The following is a 20518-nucleotide window of genomic DNA, read 5'->3' as shown; positions in this document are numbered from 1 at the left end:
TTAATTCAATGTCTCGCAAAAGCGCACTTCAAGGGTCATTTATTTAATTTGCAAATGAGATGTTGAATGGCAAAAAGTACCCCAAAAGTTATTCTGGCTAGGCTGACAGTAGGGAAACCTTATTGTGTTCACTACGGAGGTGGGCGTAATTGAAGCGTGAGCACAGGTCAAGGACAGGAGTTAGGATAATGGACTTTACCCTCTGAGGGACCTCACAATGTAGAAAAGAGTAAAATAGGCCTGTTGTTGGACTAGCACAAAGTTGGACGGGATTGAAGGACCTGACATCATTACAAAACTTAAATCATATGTGTCTAGCCTCAGGAAAACAGGCAGCATGTTTCTCAGATTGAAACTGAGAAAATGGCAAATGAAGATTTCTTTTCATTTTTTTAATTATTTTTTCATTATTTACAGAATGTGCAGGTTGAGGTCTTGAAGAAGCTACACAATACATCTGAAGTATTGTTTTGTCTAAAAGCATAAAATTTGTCTTTAAAAGAGCTAGCATAACATATTCAATAGGCCAGATTTTCATGTGTCATTGTTTCCATGTGACTCCCAACCTGCCAGGTTGGTGGGGGGAGTAATCAACCAGTGCTCTCCCCCATCCTCCTCCATGACTGAGGTACCCTGAGCATGGTACCGTCCCACCGCACTGCTCCCCATGGGGCGCCACTGAGGGCTGCCCCCTTGCACGGGTGAGGCATAAAATGCAATTTCGTTGTGTGCAGTGTTCACTTGTGTGCTGTGGAGTGCTGTGTCACAATGACAATGGGAGTTGGAGTTTCCCAATGGGCTTTCACATTGTAAATCTTACTTATCTGCATTATCAGAATCTGACTAAATCAATATGCTTCATAATTTCTAATCTTGGTTCTTGGTCAAAATGGGGATATGAGGGTGCATGTGAAACGTGATATTGGGGTGTGCACAAGGTAAGTGAGGGATCTCACAATGAAGATCACGGCGTAGAAAAAAAACCCGTAGGTGTGCTGTCGTACAAGCACACGTACATGGGCAGTCATGGGTAAGCGGTTATGGGGCGTCAGACTTGTAGCCCAAAGGTTGCCAGTTCGACCCCCGACCCGCCAGGTTGTTGGGGAGAGTAATTAACCAGTGCTCTCCCCCATCCTCCTCTTTGGCTGAGGTACCCTGAGCATGGTACGGTCCCGCCGCACTGCTCCCTTGGGGCGCTATTGGGAGCTGCCCCCTTGCACGGGTGAAGCAGAAATGCAATTTTGTTGTGTGGTGTGTGCACTTGTGTCCTGTGGAGTGCTGTGTCACAATTGGAGGTTCAGAGGTAGGCTTTCACTTCACAAGTCAAGCCTGGAGGACCTGGCGGACATTTGGTTTGTGTCGGGTCAGTGATAACTGCATGTCGGAAATGTCACAGAGGGATGACAACTCATGGCATTGCTTTAGAGATGAAAAGCCTTTTGGGTACACTGCAGCCTACAACAAATATACATTAAGTAATATAATGCAATCAAATAATATAATTTTACCTGACTTCATATGTACTGTACACTATGATACTACATCATTACAACACTTTATGAAGCACTGTGAGCATGTGACCCTTACAGAGAGAGAGAGAGAGAGAGAGAGAGAGAGAGAGAGAGAGAGAGAGGGAGAGAGAGAGAGAGAGAGAGAGAGAGAGAGAGAGAGAGAGAGAGAGAGAGAGAGAGAGAGAGAGAGGCAAAAGTAGAGAGTGAGAACAGAGTGAAGTCTTCCCAGGTCACTGCACAAGTGATGGTGATAGGAAGTGCACCCTGTTGGTTCGTCTTTTGTCTGAGGGTGTGCCTGTATGTGTGTGTGTGTGTGTGCGTGCGTGCGTGCGTGCGTGTGTGCGTGTATTAGAAAGAAAAAAGAGAAAAGAGAAGAGAGAGAGAGAGGGAGAGGTAAACATGGGTCCCATTTGATGAATACCAGGCCTCTGTGCGCACAGAATATAAATGAGCTGTAATGAGACACAATGAGCCATCGCACTCACAGTTTCTCTCTCAGCGCCTGTGTGTGTGTGTGTGTGTGTGTGTGTGTGTGTGTGTGTGTGTGTGTGTGTGTGTGTGTGTGTGTGTGTGTGTGTGTGTGTACTGTATATGTGTGTGTGTATGCGATGCAGTGACAAAAGCTGGCCACATTTGACTGTTTTCAAGCAGTATCTCTAGTAGTACCAGTACTGAAAGAACTGGCATTACATGAGACAGTGTGTAACTGTACATTACAGCAACAACCTGTTCACTTACAGTTAACTCATGTCACTGATATTGTTGATGCAACAATGGCTTTCATTTATAAGGTAGTAAATTGCATACTATCCAGGGAGGTATGCAACAAAATGAGAAAACCAATACCACCATGCCTATCCAAACTGGACTGTACTCACTCACAGCATGTTCATGTCAAGACAGAGGGTCTGAGGCACTCTGGAGCACAGTTAAAAGTCCTGTATTACTTCTATGAAACAATAAAGGACTTTTAAGTGTATTTCAGAGTACCTCTGACCCTCTCTCCTGACCTTAAGGTAGGGACACATACACGCGAATTTGCGAACTTTGCCATTCATTCCTATGAGAGAGGCGAAGGCAAGCGATGGCAAGCGAAAGCAAGCGAACAGGAGCGAAGCAAAGCAAAATTATTAAAGAAAGTTTAATGTTATGCAAATGAGGAGCGAATTCGCCTGCCGCGGCCCAATCAAATCAACAACATAACTGTTCCATTCCATTTGATTCGCTGCGACGACCTGATGACGGTTGGATTTCGCCTCTCTTCGCTTCGCTTGCTTCGCCTCCTATGTGTCCCTACCATTACAAATTGCTCTCTTGGACACCGATGAGCACCTGAACATTTTCAATGGATTACTCCACCAAGACAAGTTACTCCACTCTCTATGTTGTCTTGGTGTCATATTGAGCCAGATGATTGCACAGCACTATGAGCGGCATGTTCATGAATGTGAAGGTAACGATACACCGGGCAACTTTTTGAGCCATGTTGCTAGGCAACGAGATAATTGGCCCCTAGTTTTCTGATGAATGATTAGGAAAATTGATCTACAGTACTGCTGATCCAAGTTCTCCAGATAAAAATGTTGTAGTGATTTACTGTCCAAATAAAATCTTACAGTAATGTTGACCAAAAGCGTTGCTCAAAAAGTTGCCCATTGTATGATCACATGTATTGTCCAGAGGAAGTGGCAAGTTCATGAATGCTATTGTACTATACAGTACAGAAGAAACGCCCTTAACACAGGACAATCATCCAAGACTTGTACTGCTTTTTTTGTCTGTATAACACACTTCCAGGACCTTAACGTGTGTGTGTGTGTGTGTGTGTGTGTGTGTGTGTGTGTGTGTGTGTGTGTGTGTGTGTGTGTGTGTGTGTGTGTGTGTGTGTGTGTGTGTGTGTGTGTGTGTGTGTGTGTGTGTGTGTGTGTGTGTGTGTGTGTGTGTGTGTGTGTGTGTGTGCGTATTTGGGCATGTGAACTGATGAAAGGCTGATTGCTGTACTCAAGTGTGTGCTATATGTTCACTGCTTGTATGTCTTGTTTGTTACATGTTCTGTGTGGACCGCCAGGAAGAGTAGCTGATGTAACATCAGCAGTTACATCAGCTAATGGGGATCCAAATAAAATACCAAATACCAAAAAATACCAAATACTGTGGACACTTTACACTTTATACTTTTGGTGTGTGTGTGTGTGTGTGTGTGTGTGTGTGTGTGTGTGTGTGTGTGTGTGTGTGTGTGTTTGTGTTTGTGTGTGTGTGTGTGTGTGTGTGTGTGTGTGTGTGTGTGTGTGTGTGTGTGTGTGTGTGTGTGTGTGTGTGTGAGAGAGAGAGAGAGAGAGAGAGAGAGATGCCTTGGCAATAAGTATGCAACAGTGAGCTATATATGATTATTTTATGTGTAAATATGTGTGTTATGTCTTGTGGACAATGTCTTTATGTCTTTATTTATGTGTGTATGCTACTTGACACCTTTCCCCCTGGGATCAATAAACGATACTCTACTCTACTCTACTCTACTCTACTCTAAAAGTACTCTACAATACTCTTCTCTGCTGTTCATGAATGCCATTTTACAGTACAGAGGAAGTGCCCTATGTGTGGGCTACTTACCGCACTGCTCTGGCTCCGTTCCTGATGACCTGCATGTCCACATTGCAGCTACCGTTGGCGTGAGCAATGAGGTTGATCTCAGAGAAGTCAGCCTGAAAAAACGCACACAGACACAAATAACACAAATCAGTAATTTATTGCAAAAACATTTAACTACGACTGCACATAATACAATGGCCATGTTTTCTTTATATTCTTTACTCATTTCTTCCTTTCAGGGACATAACCAAAGTGGGGATGAGGATTTATCATTTATGGTGATTTCCATTTATTGGGCTACATTTATTGGAAGCTGACTGCTTTCTAAGAACTCTGAGAATGCTGAGAGGTGTGCACTCATGGCATTTTGAAACAACAGCTACTTTTTTAATAATTATATAATTCTAATGTCAATTTGACTTTCTGTGTCCATGCATCACCCATCGAAAACAACTTTATTAACCACCCCCAATGCACTACAAAAAACAACAACAAAATAGAAAGTGCAAATAGGGCCTACAGAAAGTGCATAGCAACTGCACTGTCAGTGTGTTCATCATCGTCTGGCTGAAAACAAACAAAAAACCTCAAGAAGAATATGTCATTCATCTCCATGGAGTAAGTATACAGTAAGTGTGGGATATTGTTTTGACTGGCAAAGGCAAGACCTTATTATTCACAGCTGGCAAAACCGCTGCATAGTTTTTACGAGATGCTGTGGGCACACAATTAATGTCCATGTGGATTACTGACAGTGTGTGACAGACACACCACTCGTTTGGTCATCCCAATTACTCCTTTTTAAACAAGCGCCACTGTTGACTGCTTTTCCTCCCATAAAACACTGCAAAACAGATGTGTCTGTAAATTCAATTAGTCACTTTTAATGAAAGCCAGAGATGGACCCACCCATGTTTGTGCTTCCATAGGCACAGACAGTACAGTACAGTACATGCTGGGTCATTAAAATACAGTTTGTGGGAGATGTTGATTTCTTTTACATTACTTTACACTTAGCTGACACATTTTTTTATCCAAAGTTATTTACAGGGTAAGGGTTACCGTTTCTGGAGCAGTGTGGGGTTAGATGCTTTGCTCAGGGGCACTTCAGCCATAGAGTGTGGTAGGGAGTGGAAGGGTGGGATTTGAATCTGCAACCCTCAGTCTGACCTAAAGCCTATCTCCTAAACCATTACGCCACAGCTGCCCACCTTTTCTTCTTCAATTTATACTAAATCATGAGGATGGATGATCTGAAGTAGATTACTACATGACATTGCTACTGTATGCCATTGGTGTACAGTATCTAATCACATCTGCATTATGTACTATGGCTTGCTCATCATTACAAAGCAAAAACATCTGGAAGCTATATGTGTGCATGTGTGCCCACAACATTTATACACCCCAGACATGAAAACATGCCTTTTTTTCCAATGAGCTCTGTGAGACATGAGGCAGTGCGTCATATACAGTACATGCATACAGTTGGTGAGGGGGAGTTGTGGCGTCAGCCCATTACTCCCAAGCACAGGACCGATCATATATGCAATTGTAATTGGGCTTCTAGGGAATAAATTGTCATTGCAAATGTACTTTAAAAAAAAAATGACCATATTATAGTGTTAGCAAGTTACCGATTCTTGAAAATTTCGCAAAAACACGTCCCACTCCTAACAGTGCTTATGTCAGGGTTAGTTTTTGTCCTAATAAACGTTTGGACCATTGGCTACAAATTGAACTCACATTATGTGACATTGAGCAGACCCTTACTGTATAAAATATTGAATACGTTGCTACAAAACAGTGGAGAAAAGGAGAGTATGCTGGTATAACAAAGTCCTTACTGCACGGATAAGCAAACAGGAGAGGATCTAACGCTTGGGCCTCATATCAACAGATGTGTCAGACCCAGTTTGTCCGTGATGCTCACTGCATGCCTTTGTTGTTGCTGTGGGTGTGCAATCATTGAGAACGGTGGGAGATCCACTGGCACAAGTCATGATGTGCTGGGTATCACAGGCACTCTCCCGGTGCAGATCATTTTGACAACGTGTTACAGCACCCAGAGAGAGTTGGCCAGCAGCGCGAGCTTAGAGCATCCAAAGGGTACTGATGCTATCAGATCTGGCAAGCTGACGCTTTGCTCTGTTGGGGTGTTCTGCTTCAGTTCTGTCTTTGCTTTAGTGCATACACAGTAAATATTGCAGTGTGAGCACATATGGTCCCACTTCAGTGTTCAATTCTAACTCTGAGCCGTATATGCTCTGAAATAGTGTTAAATATAAATCTTATAAGTCTTCTATGTGTAAATTTAACACTCAAACAGTTGAACTTAACACTTAATCGAGTGAGACCATATACCTGTATACTCAGAACAGTGTTGAATTAACACAGCAAATTTTAGTGTGTACTAGCCTAGTCATTTCCCAAGCAAGGAGGATGATGTTGTTATCTGGTCACAGAGCTCAAGCAACACTGCTGCCTTCCACAATTTTTTTCAGTCGGAGCAGAGAACAGGTAAATCCCTCCTGGTCTCATTGACTGTAAAGGTGATGATACAGTGTCATATTGAAAGGTGGAAGAGAAATTATTTTTTCATGTTGTCAGGACAGTATACAGTAGTTGGAAAAAGTAAAGTAAACTATATGTCATGGTCTCAGAGAAGATGGTGTCTAGGTTTTTCTCATCTCATACACACAGTAAAGCCTGAAGGCAGGTGGTCTCAGGGCAGTGTTTGTGCATCTGTATGCCTGCCTGTGTCTGTGCATTAACATCTGTGTATGTGTAAGTGTGTGTAGCAAACCGTTCATCTAATTAGATCAACAACAGATCAATAGACATCATGCGTCTAACTCTCAGCAGCAGCAGTAGGTCAGGTGTAGATGCACATTTCCCACTCTGCAGCCATCACCAAAATGAGCAAATTAACACCAAGCTACCCGTAAAGAGTGTCATTCACAGCAGTCCATTTACAGTAAACATGTAGACTGTTGGAAGACACACAATGGAAAAATAGCAGTGATTAGGAGCACGGGGAGGAAACAATGAAATGGCTAGCAGGCCCGGACCTGTAAGAGAAACCAGACGCAGATCAAAGCACGGAGCCTGATTGCTTCCTCGCGTGGAGGGAAGAGGGAGCTTGTAAACAGGAAGGAGATTGTGATGCCGGCGCAACATGAGGCCTGCAATGAGGCCATGAAACGGTAGTGCATTCAGGGTTTATAACAACTCACTAATGACTATTATGACTGAGGCAGATGCAAAAATGCACTTTCGCGTCCAGTGACATTCAGCAGACATACTGCAGGTGTGGCTGTTTACATAGGCGCAGTCAGGGCCGGACTAACGCACCAACTAGATATGGCTCCAGCCTATCCCGGCAGGATCTAAAGCAGTGGATACGGTATCCGGCAGGATCCTAAAAATCAGGATCCGGTGCATCTCTACTTGAAATACGGAATCATGCAGACAGAAAAGTATGGTTCCATATTGAGCTGAAACAGGATGCAATTTGCTTAAAAGAAATACACAATTTTACGGGGGAGGACCCCTGGACCTCTAGCCCCCCGGCCACGCAAATGAGTTGGCAACCTTAATGTAGCATTTAAAAACAAAAAACAAAAAAGTACTCTCTGATCATTGGACATACGTAGATTTAAAGGAGGACACACCATACCTTGAAGGAGGGCAGTAGGCCTACTCTCATGGTGTTTTTTACTTTCTGTGTGAACTTTTAGGTTTCTGGCCTGAACTTGACACATCAGTTCAGGCAGTAGGCCTACATCTTGTAAGACTTCTATACACGAGATTCATAAATACTTTCAAACTTTACTGTACCTGTTCGACTTTGATGTCAAATTCTCCTTGAACCTTCTTTCCTCGGAAGACTTTAGCCCTGTAGAGAAAGAAGAGAAGAAGAACATGTCAATATTAACAACATGTCACAACGAAGAACTGACTGAGGGCAAAGATGATTTCTATATTTAGTCAGATATAGGCTAAGCCTACTATGCTGAGGCAATTGCAATCACAGATGGAGAAAAGAAGACAAACAAGCAGAAAGGTAATTGCAATAGGGTGCTAGGGGCACTGCAAGTTGGAAGAAAAAGTGTGGTTGAACAACAACAAAAAATGGAGTAGCCTATGTACACCAAAATAAACAAAAATGAGCTGATCAATTTTCTTGTCAGTTAAGAACTGCATTATAGTACATTATTGCATCTCTGAACATTACCACTATTGTAATTATTTTATAATATAGGCCTATCCCTCCCAGTGAGGCACTGACACACAGACATAGACTATGGTTGTGAAAAGGGGTGCACGACTCATGTCAGGGGGCCGTGGTTGGAACTTGGAATCTGCCAATATTTGGGGCCTTCCTTGACACGTTAAATTTGGGGACCCCTGGCCTATGCTTTGCAAATACCAGAGACAGATTGACATTCAAAGCTGACAGGTTCCAATTTAGCTTCTGGCTTTAGGAAGTAGTCTACAAACAATACACAATGAATCAACACTCTCTGAACCATGCTAATCCTCCAATGAGTAGAACAACCACCTAAGCTCATAAGTGAAGTATAATATTGGTTATATTACAAGACAACATTTGCACTGATTGCTTTGGTGCTACCTTTGTTTGTTGGCATATATTCCTAGCCGCGATAACACATCTGCTGACCCTCAGGCTAAAATGTAGGACACGCAGCATGTCGCTACCAAAACAAACTTTTTTTTAAAAATGTTGTTGTAAGCCCACAACCATACAATGATGGCTTCGTCGATGTTTACCGTTAGTGCTGTCTGCTTGGCTGTATTTAGGCCACAGTGTCTCTCTTACTCCTTCACAATACAATACTGCACAGCTGTGTAATGTATCTTGGACCGCAACATCCCTATATACAGAGCCATACAGAGGGTAGAGTTACGCAATTGGAGGACCAGGAATTAAATGGCAGCTCCGCCTTTCAGCGAGATAAGGGTGTTCCTAAAGCGGCTGTCTTTCCATAGACTCAACATAGAACCACCACATTAACAGCCAAAAATAAGGACTAACGAACTATACTGCGGGGTAATCACCACAAATATGTGAACCAACAACTGTCTCGGTGGTGATAATCACAAAAGTTTACCATCTGTGATGTTTATCTGAAGTTATTACTATGAACAGCAAGTCTTGTCATATTCCCTGCATTGCATTTGCTATGTGCTACGCCCACTGCTAGGAACTAACATTCGCAACGCTGAGCAGTACTGAGAAGCTAAAACAGCTAATTTTGCTAAAGAGGAAGTCGGCCTAAGCACACGGCGGAGATTGCCCGACTCTACCCTCTGTATGGCTCTGCCTATATGACTCTGGCATCATCCCTCTCGCGCGCCAGCTGCTGAACGCAAATGTTGAGATGGTGCTGCCACCTACTGGAGAGAGAGCACATGCAGTGGAATTGACAGTCTTATCACCTTGGGGATTTGCTGATGTCTTGTTGCTGTGCCATAAAGTATTTATCCATATGTATATCCTGGTCAAAAAAGAGAATACTTTTACTCAGCATCTGGTTTAAAAAAAGATAACAACGATGGCATGGCCAACCTCTGCCGTCTGAGTCGTGATGAGGCTGAGGCCTATTTAAGGTCACAAGTCACAGCTGTGGAGGAAGGACAAGACACATGTGGCCATGGGCTGACAGGCCACAAATCTCTCTGTCTACAGCTGGTGTCATTGCAGTTCGTGCTGACTAACTTCTGTGTGATGTAATAGGCTACTGGTGCCTGACTCTGTGAGTCTCTGCCCACCAGCATTTTTGCTTGGAATAGATTTAAATCAGAATTTTTTCTAGCATTTAGACCTACGTAACAATATCACAATACCCTGTTACATCAATCCAACTAGGATAAGATAACTCAGCACTTGGTCATTTATGGTAATTTCATGTGAGAGTGCTGTGAACGCTTATGCACTTGCTCCAAAGTTCTACAGTATATCTTTGCATTCCTCTATTGTGTGTAAACCTGCTGATTTTTCCCGGTATAACCCACTGACTTGCTCAGCTTACAAGGCACAGCTTTTCAAATACTTATATCAGCTTAATGTTAGATCCAATGTTGTGTGAAAACAAATGCTATACAGCCAGGGCAGAGATTGTCCTGCAAAAACATCAAATTCATGATGTGTAAACTATGTCATGCTTGAAATTGCCACATTTTCAAATAACAAATAATTCCCACTGGAAGATTTTGCCTCTAATGCCTCTATACTACTTAGTATGCCTTAGATACAGTTAGACCTACTGATTTTGTATTTTATATTAATGTTTGTCCTTAATGTTGTGAAAATAGCCCGTGGACTAGCCTACAGAAATGCAAGGCTGTGTGGTTGAAAATATGACTTTAGTGTCTTTGGATTTCATCAGAAAGTAGGCTACTACAATAAAGGGCTAATAAACCCTAATAAAGGGTTTCCACCAACACTTAATTACTTTGTTGCCCGAAGAAGGCTCTGAAGAAGACACTTGTTGCAATGTGTCAGCCCTTCATATTAAAGGCTTTTAAACTAAATTAGGCAGTCTGCCTCTGGAAATCCTTGGGGAGACTTGAACAACAGCAACAACTGGAGTTAAACAAATTACTTTGTTGCCTCGCATTCCGCGTTGCAGCTCAAACAAGCAGACTAATAAATGTGTCTGTCTGGTCTGACCATTCAATAAACAGTCCCCTGTGCCAGATATAGCCTATAGGTTGTGCTGATGAGAAGCAGAACAATGAAAGTGAAAGCCCACCTGAAACTCTCATTGTTATTGTGACACAGCTCTCCTCTGCACGCGGTGCTCACAACAAAATTGCATTTATGCCTCACCCGTGCAAGGGGGCAGCCCCAAACAGCGCACCAAGGGAACAGTGCACAGGACGATGCTCAGGGTACTGTACCTCACATGGGGGAGGATGGGGGATAGCACTGGTTAATTACTCCTCCCACCAATCTGGCGGGTCGGGAGTCGAATCGGGAACCTTACTATGGGCTACAAGTTTGACACCCTGCACTTCCCCATGACTGCCCCCAAGTGACTCAGGATTAAACCCATTTATAACCTTTTAGCTCCATACTTTCCAGGGTTAAATTACACTTAAACTCTAGATATAATTTAAACCTAAAACATCTTGTTTCGAATTCAATTATGCTTTCAGAGTTACAGTAAAAGAGCAATATTCAAAGTCTAACCCATACATTATAGCCTACTGTTATTCAGTTATAATATAGCCTACTGTAATTCATTATAATCTGCGATTCATGTTGTGTGTTGCTGTTTACAAAGCAAATATGCTTGATGACAGCTGTCTCCCAGGACGCCATTTTAATTCACAGTCTGCCTGCCCTGCCCTAGACTAAACTTGTGATGAACTGCGATACAGAGCAGTGTTCACTTGAGTCTTGCCAAAAGACACTTGAGTTGAGGAAAGATTCCCCTTTTCATCCCATCCAGGCTTGCCAGAGCCCAAGACGGAGCTAAAAACAAGGAATTGGAAACATGTCTCGTCCCATTACGTAAGATCAAGAGGGTGCATACATTTTACACCTTTGAAGAATCATGTAGGCCTAAATGTAAAATTTAAAGCCAGCATGGGAATACTTGAAATTCCTGCTAATAGAAAATAGAAATATTAATAAGAAGGCAAGTTTGGGGAACAGGAAACAGAAACTTTGGTATCTCACGCATTGGACCTCTACTACTTCAATTTGAACTTTGTCATGATGCTGCTATGTTAGATCCTGGACCGTAGACCATCTTAACAGGCACCGTCCCACCACTGGGATGTTGTAATAGTGGCAGAAAAAACTTGATTTAAGTACTACACCACTATGACAGTGTACAGGGCCTTTAATAATAAATTACGACTAGGTCATTGCCATTCTTTTCTATTCTATTCTGGTAACAGCTATTTTATAACAGGGGTAGTGTCTTAAGGGGTTAAACTCTCTGAATAGCAGATATTCATGATTCAAGAATTTTAGTGTCATTGTAAAAATGTCAACAAAATTGTGTTTTGGAGTATATGCGTACTCCAGGCCGCTGCGTCTCTGAGCTCCGCAATCTTAGAGGTGTCAAAGGTGTCAAAAGTAAAAGTAAAAGTAAATTCATGGTCTAAGTACAACCCTAGCACATGATATTACATAGCTGTTACACCCTTTACTCCATTGTGCCTAATGAGGTAGACTGTGTTGTGACTGAAAACCATTAATAACTGACAAGAAGCCACCACACACATGATCCAACCAGCACAGAGTCAGCTGCTTGGAAGACAAGTACAGGTCTACTGCTCACTCAGATAAGTTACCTATGTTGGAAGGAAACTGTGTTTCTTTTTTCTACTATTACTTTTGACACCTCTGTGAAGTCTCATCTCTTTCTCTTTGACACCTCTAGTGCAGACTCATCTCTTCCGAGATACTTTCCTAACACTACGCCTCTTATCATGGGTACTAACCTGCACTACACTTCATAGGTCCTCCGCTCTTTTTCTGCTAGCCTATCTATCGGTTCTACATTACTTGTATACTGATGTACTCTGTACTGACCCCATACTCTGTACTTGCTTTAATGTCCTCGTAGTACGTCGCTTTGGTCAAAAGCGTCTGCTAAATGTAATGTAACCTCTGCCAAATTGGACTGTGTAGGCTACTACTGCTGGTGGCAGCATGACAGGGGCAGCAGCAGGAACAACAGAGACCGCAGCAGCAGCAGCAGCAGGAACAACAGAGACCGCAGCAGCAGCAGCAGCAGGAACAACACTACAGGAGGAGAGACAGCAGCAGCAGCAGCAGCAACAGGAACAACACTACACTAGAGACACCAGCATCAGCAGCAGCAACAGGAACAACACTACACTAGAGACAGCAGCAGCAGCAGCAGCAGGAGGAACAACACTACAGGAGAGACAGCAGCAGCAGCAGCAGGAACAACACTACACTAGAGACAGCAGCAGCAGCCCCGGACTGATTAAATGTTGTCTGGAGGCTAGCAGGTAGAGAGTTCAGTTCATCAAGAAACACTGAGTGGAAACAGAGCCTGAAACAAAATAAAACACAGACAAAAAAGAGTTTGTGCGTGCGTGTGTGCGTGTGTGCGTGCGTGCGCGCGTGCGTGCGCGTGCGTGCCTGCCTGTGTGCCTGTGCGTGCGCACACAAGCGCATGTGCAAATGCATGTGCAAGTGCATGTGTGCTCTGGGCTAACCATGAACGTCATGTCTATCTTGCTGAGCATTTCTCATCCAGACTGGCACGTCGTAACATTGCTTGCTGCTGCTAAAATATGCATGTGGCAGACAGCTTCGATTTCTAAGAACATTTTTTCTTCGGCAATCAGTGGAATAGAGCATGCAATTGAAATGCTTTTATTCAACTTTAATGGTATATTGTCCAATCCATAATTCAATCTACATTAAGAACTATCAGAGGCGCTGCAAGGAGTGGTTCTAAGGGCCCTTCAGGCCTTGTTAATAATGTACAGTATTTTAATAACATTGTCTTGCTAAATCTGAAACCTTTCATGGAGCCAAAGATTTGTAGAAGTGTTCATGTTAACTACTCTCCTGCTGCTGTATTAAGGGCAGAGCAAGTGCCATTCAGGACCACAGTATTGCTGCACTAATTGGAGGATTCACTGTTGTTACCTCCGCCAAGGAGGTTATGTTTTCTGTCGCGTTGATTTGTCTATTTGTCTGTCTGTCAGATAACTCAAAAAGTCATGAACGGATTGGGGTGAAATTTTGTGGAGTTGTTGGAAATGACAAAAGGAACAAGTGATTAAATTCTGGTGGCGATCTGGATCATGATGTGGATCCACAATTTTTTTAAAGATTGCAGGACAGGGCGAATTTTGACATTCCAGTTCTAACTCCACAAATACAAAGCAGAAAGACTTGAAAAAATAGGGTGTAACATGGTCAAATGTTCTATCAAACAGCTTCCTTGGCGGAGGTCTGCACTCTCTGAGTGCATTTCTGGTTCGAAATGCATTATAATGAGCGTGTTGAAAGATTCTGCCTTGTGATACACGTCAGCTGCCGCAGCTGCCCATCTGCTTTTGCCCCTCCACATGAGCCGATGTCATGGGCTGATGTTTCAATCAATTTCAGCTAATTACTAATTGCATGATATTTTCAATTATTGTTCATATTCCCAGAATAATCCTCCAGGTTTTTGCATACTCACTCACAGCAGGTGGCAGTGTGTGGAAATGCGCAGAAAATGACTCACTGACATCACTGAATCTCAATGACTATACCCTGTGTGCTATACCCTGGCTATAGCCTGTGTGCATGAATCAGACTTCTTATCTACTCTATTCCATACAGAAGTCTGTAGATCATTCTGTAGATCTATAAAAGTGAGGAGAAAGAGCACTTCATGCCTGTAGCCTCTTTTTGCAGATGGGGTCGCCGGCGGGCCTATTCACTATTTTCTGAAAATGCTCGACTACTTCGTAACGACTGTGCATAACGTTGCATTATTTATTAGTAGTTAAAGAATGACAACAGGTGTAGGTTGCCATTATCCAGCATTAGTAAATAATTATACAATATAAATAAATTGCGTTATCATTAGTAGTAATGGAATGAGCACTGCAGTCAAGTGTTCTCATTGTGAAGGCTTCAGGGGTGAATAGCGCTGCAGTGGGAGCAGGTGTAGCGCTCTTTGATAAGGTCAGACAGCAGTAGCGACTACTGTGAGCATGAAACCCAACCTCATCCTATAACCTCACCGTAGTCTCTCCCACAAGGTGCTGATAGAGCACCACACTATGGTCTTTACACATCACACTCCTGTGGTTTTAAACATGGCAGCGCCATTACAACCTGCCCTTCAGCCCTAATTACTTTCCCGCTCAGAGAGATTAGATGTGCTTTTCTCCAATAACACTGGTCCAGCCTTCGCAGTGCCGCAGCACACGAGTACCGTTTAACCCAGGAACACATCCAGCTTACATTGCATCCAGCTCTGCTTAATTACATTCATAAAGAAAAGAGACGCCCATTGCACAAATCCTTCAATATACATAAACGTGGGGATTCAAGAGAAATTCAATTAGCATTTCTAATGTCAGAGTGATAGGCAGGCGCTAGCACTTTCTATGAATATATTACCACCCACCCCCCAACCCACTACATTACTGAAGCATTTTAGTAGTCTACAACACACACCGTTCCATCACACACATTGAATGTTAAAGCAAATGGGAATGCAAAATGAATGTCATGCTGAACCTCACTGCAGTGATGCTGCAGTACTCTCGCTAAGAGGACATTTGGTAAATAAAATACCGCCGTTCAAAGCCGGGAAATGCAATGAGTGATGAAGGTGTTGTGTTGATGAGCTAGTGAGCTTGTGTGTCTGCCTTCGAGCTGGTGTTGTTTTGCCTCAGATGATCAACATAATTTTACTCATTATCTGGCCCACACTAGCACACGTGCGCACGCACGCACGCACGCACGCACGCACGCACACACGTGCGTGCGTGCACACACACAGGCACACACACACACCTCCCGTGTAGAGAGCTATGCCATTAGTGCTGTTTTCTCCTATGGCAGACAACCAAGCACAATATACATCCTTCTACCTACTGTATCTATCTATTGCTTTGAGCTCATGCAATTGGAAGGTTACCCATACTGTACACATGCACATAGACACATTCACACAAATGAGTGTCACCCTTCCATCCCTCATCCATCCATCCTCTAACAATCAGTAACAACGTTGCAATGAGAGACTTTTTATATCTAAATGTTAAATAATCAATTTTTTGTAGGTATGCTACTAGACACCTACATTTCCTTCGGGATTAATAAATGTTACTCTACTCTACTATGAACACACACAAAGGAACAAACGCACGCACGCATGCATGCAACACACACACACGCACACGCACACACACACACACACACACGCACGCACGCACGCACGCACGCACGCACGCACGCACGCACGCACGCACGCACGCACGCACACACACACACACACACACACACACACACACACACACACACACACACACACACACACACACGCACACACACACACACACACACACACGCACACACGCACACACACACACACCTAAGCCAAACCAATCCAGCAGACGCCAGAGCCTAATAGAGATGAATGTGAATTTTAATGAGCACATTCCCTTTGATGCTGAGATTTTTGTCAGGGACGCCTTTGCTGTGCGACAATGTGACAGTTTCCTCTCCAACTTGCAGCACATTATGACATGCAATTCTTGCCTGGCAGCATTGCATAACATTGCAGACTGCTGCTTGACTAAAACTAGTGGTCTAATAGGAATCCGGCAGCTGTTCACTGATGTGTGTTCAAAAATAGCAAAACCCTGTGGAACAGCACCAGGGGAGGATCTATCTTTCAGTCAGACAGATTTGAAAGAACACAAGATACGTCTGCTCCCTCGACGAAAAACCTTTTGGGAACGCGATTAAGCATTGCCGACTGCAAACCACCATGTTATTGTTAGGCCAGACTAGAAACCCAAACATGAAAAAAAATGAATTCATGTCACATATAATGCTTGAGTCCAGTAATTGTATATTTAGCGCGCAAAATAGACAGTTATTTGATACAAATGGTCTACCCTGGTTGCTTTCAATCCATACGTATTCGTACATCTTAATGCGGAACGTATTCTGTTGTAATGGAGTCAGGGTGATGGGTTTCCACAAAATCAATAACAAAAGAGATATAAGTGCGTGACGGAAAAAAAGGGATTTAATTAAACCATAAGCAGCAGGACCATGATGGCACACCCTCTCTCTGTAGACATGATCAAACATTACATTAGAACACTGAAGTAGCCTATATCATGGACGAGTCATAAACATTATGTCAATTTCATAAACACTTCATGGTCATGAAAAGTTGACAGGGTTGTCACTGGTGTAACGCAAGTCAGGCACCCCTGCAAGCTACCAAGAATGGGCCCCCACACGAAAAAAGGAGGGCCTAATATCATGTGGAAGGGGCCCGTTTCTTGAAGGCAAGGGCCAATGTGGGCCCCCCGCCTCATATGGGCCCCTCTGCCTCGCGGGGGCTGTGGAGGTATACTTTACGCCCCTGCGGGTTGCCTACCATAACCAAATGTCTCTTAAAATGTTTATGACATGGACATAGTGTTTATGACACGCCCATGACTGCGTTATGACACTGCCCTTCCTATGATGCCGACGTGAAGTGAAGTGCTACCCAATTTTTTCATTTGCAACGTAATGTCTACTCTCTGTATTCCCAGCAAGTTTTCATCCACTCATGCATTATTCAATGCGTATTATTCCATATAGTTGTTGCCCTCTTGGTTATGACTCCCTAGAATAAAAAGCTCTTGTGCCTCGATGGGACCTTAGATAAAGGACTAGACAACACTAATAGACTGTGGAGCTCGTTCTCCATATGCTGTAGGAGCTATAGGGGGACCCCAGATCAGTGATGCGAGTTTGATTACCTTATTGATCCCAGTCGTCCTGATACTTCTGAGGACACACACACTCACACACAGGCACACTGATGTGCACACATGAGCACACATGCACGCATGCACGCGCACACACACACACACACACACACACACACACACACACACACACACACACACACACACACACACACACACACACATGCACACACACACACACACACACACACACACACACACACACACACACACACACGCACACACACACACAGCCCTCTCCACATACGAGTCCTTTGGGGCCTAGTGCACTTTTCTCTTCTTTCAATCAATGCTGGGGATAAAAAGGGACAAAGTGATGCACTACACTGAAGGACAGGGAGGCTAATCAGACAGCTAAAGAATAGGCCCTGATTTGGAGAAGAATAAAATCAATGCACGAAGCACTGCAAGTCCTCCTCCAAGAATTAAACCACCACAACTTTGTTAACACTTTACACCAAAATAATTATGTGAACAAATTTGTCTACATTTACTTGTAGCTTTGTTCGTGGTTGTTTTATAAAGGCAAGTACGGCTGGTCCAGCTTATTCATCACTCACACATCTCTATCCATCCTGGGATATGTGAGGCAACACCGGCAGAATTAGTGTATCGGCCTGCACAAATACAAACAATTCTCTGTCTCTGTTTCTATCTGTCTCTATCTGTCTCTATCTGTCTCTGTCTCTCTCTCTCTCTCTCTCTCTCTCACACACACACACACACACACACACACACACACACACACACACACACACACACACACACACACACACACACACACACACACACACACACACACACACACACACACTTTAGCTCTGCACCGTCTAGCCCCATGAATCACCTTCATCCTTCCCTGCCTCAGACTCAGAATGAACGTGAGTGAAATTGGTGAAATCTTCCTAAGAAGGTTCACTCAATGTCAGACACAGGTTGTGCAATGGGTACATGATGTTTTGTGAAAGAGAAAGTAAAGTCACCTTGTTTGTAACCTGATTATCATCGACTTTCAAATCTCTTCGAGACATGGTCTGACCAAGACCATAACAATGAACATTTCCCAAAAGAAATGGTTGACCCACCTCCCTTGGTTTGCTACTGGTTGTTTGCTTCCTTACAAAGCGGGAGGAGTTCCTGATTTTTCTGGAGCACAGAAATGACATTTATATTGCTCCTGACATGACTAGAAGCAACGCTGAAGGTGTTGCGTCACTAGGAGAGTGCGGCCTGGCTACCTTGTTTGTGCAAAGCACACCATGTTTTTAGTTTTTCTTGCGAGGTGATTGTCAAAAGTGGCCACTAATAGCTTTGCACATCTGCCCTGCGATTTTTGGGCAGAGGGACGAGAATGAGCAGAGAATGTGCTTGGCATAGCCTATTAACATAATGCTTCAGAATGAAACTTTTTAATGTGAGGTCATTAGAGGCATCATGGTTCACAACAACCCCAAGCAGCTCAGGTCATAATGACTGTGCAGCTCAAGCAATCTGCCATTTTCAGCACAGACACAGATTTGAGTTTACTGCAGACTCATGGTGAATAAATGTCCCTTTTGAAAGTGCTTTCTGAAAGATGTGTTTTGGGCTTTTTATGACTTTATTTAGGACAGGACAGTGATAAAGTGAGACAGGAAACAAGTGGGAGGGGGGGGGGGGCATTGGCAAAGGACCTCAGGCGGGAATCGAACCCGGGACACCCGTATAATAGTACAGACTCTTAGCTCATTGAGCCAACCCCCCCCCTGTTTGAAACTGCTTGTTTTTTTGGGATCATTGTGATGATGGCTGAATCACATTCCATAGCACTGTAAAACTCAGCACCATAGATATAGTCCTCATAAAATTACTCCTTACTCAATTCTTCATTACTCTGCAGCTTTCTTCATTTACAGTAAAAGATCCATTAGCACCCTGACAAGATGGACTTCTTGCAGTTTACAACATTTGGCAACATTTCAAACAACCCTGCATGTCTCTCTGTTTCTCTGTGTGTCATTCTGCAATGTTTTGGGTCCGCTGAGGGTGGCACCAAACACACAATACCACATGCATCTAGCATTGGCAAGGGGGGCAGGATGCCATCTCTTGATTGCTCTTGTTGTGTCTGTTTTGATAAACCAGACCAAAAAAACATGGCAGTTGTGCTACTGAATATTTTGGCACATTTTGCCAATGGCATATGGCTTGGTTTGGCGCTTGACTCTAACAGTGAGAGCCCTTGCTGTGCCTCTGTTGTGTTTTTGGTCCCATATGAACTCTGCCCTAATTACTGAAACCAGCACGCTTAAAATGAATAAAAAATGTAAAATGCAACCCACATCTCAAATGTGTCATTGTGCGATAGGAGGTTTTCATAAACCCAAAGCCATATTAGAGTGTGCTGTAGGGCTGAATCAAGTCATTAAGCGAAACAAATAAAATCGTTGCCAAAATGTGTGCAGTGCCAGAGGTCTGTGATTGGGCAACACAATGTTCAGAGAGCTAAAAGATTCTTGGAATATCCGTGGCCACTTGTCATACCATTTAACACCATGTAATCCTATTATAACCATCTCATCAGTTTACAGACACAGTAAAGCAAAAAGCATTTCAGTGTATCAGCTTGATGCTAGATGCTACATTGCCAACAAAGCCAATAGATACACTTGACGCAAGACTGAAGTATAAAAACGACCACTTCTGCACACATACCGTAGCTATTGGCCATATTAATTTGAGATATCAATGTAGAGAAGTATAGACAGAGAGGAGAAGTGGAGAGATGTCACTCAGGTGATGACTGAAGGGAGATCTCTTCTGTGGCGGCTTTCATTCGCAACCTGATGCAGCAGCCTGAGTGTTGGCTAAGGAGTCAGTCGTGACTACCCTGCCAATGCGGCTTTATGCTCATG

At 43.4% G+C, this 20518-nt stretch overlaps 1 protein-coding gene across 1 annotated transcript in view; it reads right to left on the bottom strand.

The window, feature by feature from the left end:
• The window catches only part of syn2b (synapsin IIb), a 108163-nt gene that overhangs the window by 44581 nt on the left and 43064 nt on the right, over positions 1–20518 (bottom strand). Inside the window, exons 3-4 of the mRNA XM_063216079.1 lie at positions 7941–7998; positions 4122–4213 (exon numbers count right to left, since the gene is read on the bottom strand). Of these exons, the coding sequence (XP_063072149.1) occupies positions 4122–4213; positions 7941–7998 (150 nt within the window). The remainder of the gene's footprint in view (positions 1–4121; positions 4214–7940; positions 7999–20518) is intronic.

This window comes from Engraulis encrasicolus, chromosome 14 (assembly GCF_034702125.1).
Source record: "Engraulis encrasicolus isolate BLACKSEA-1 chromosome 14, IST_EnEncr_1.0, whole genome shotgun sequence".
Classification (NCBI taxonomy): domain Eukaryota; kingdom Metazoa; phylum Chordata; class Actinopteri; order Clupeiformes; family Engraulidae; genus Engraulis; species Engraulis encrasicolus.
Note: the sequence above shows the minus strand (reverse complement) of the source record. Positions and strands in the feature narration are given on the sequence as shown.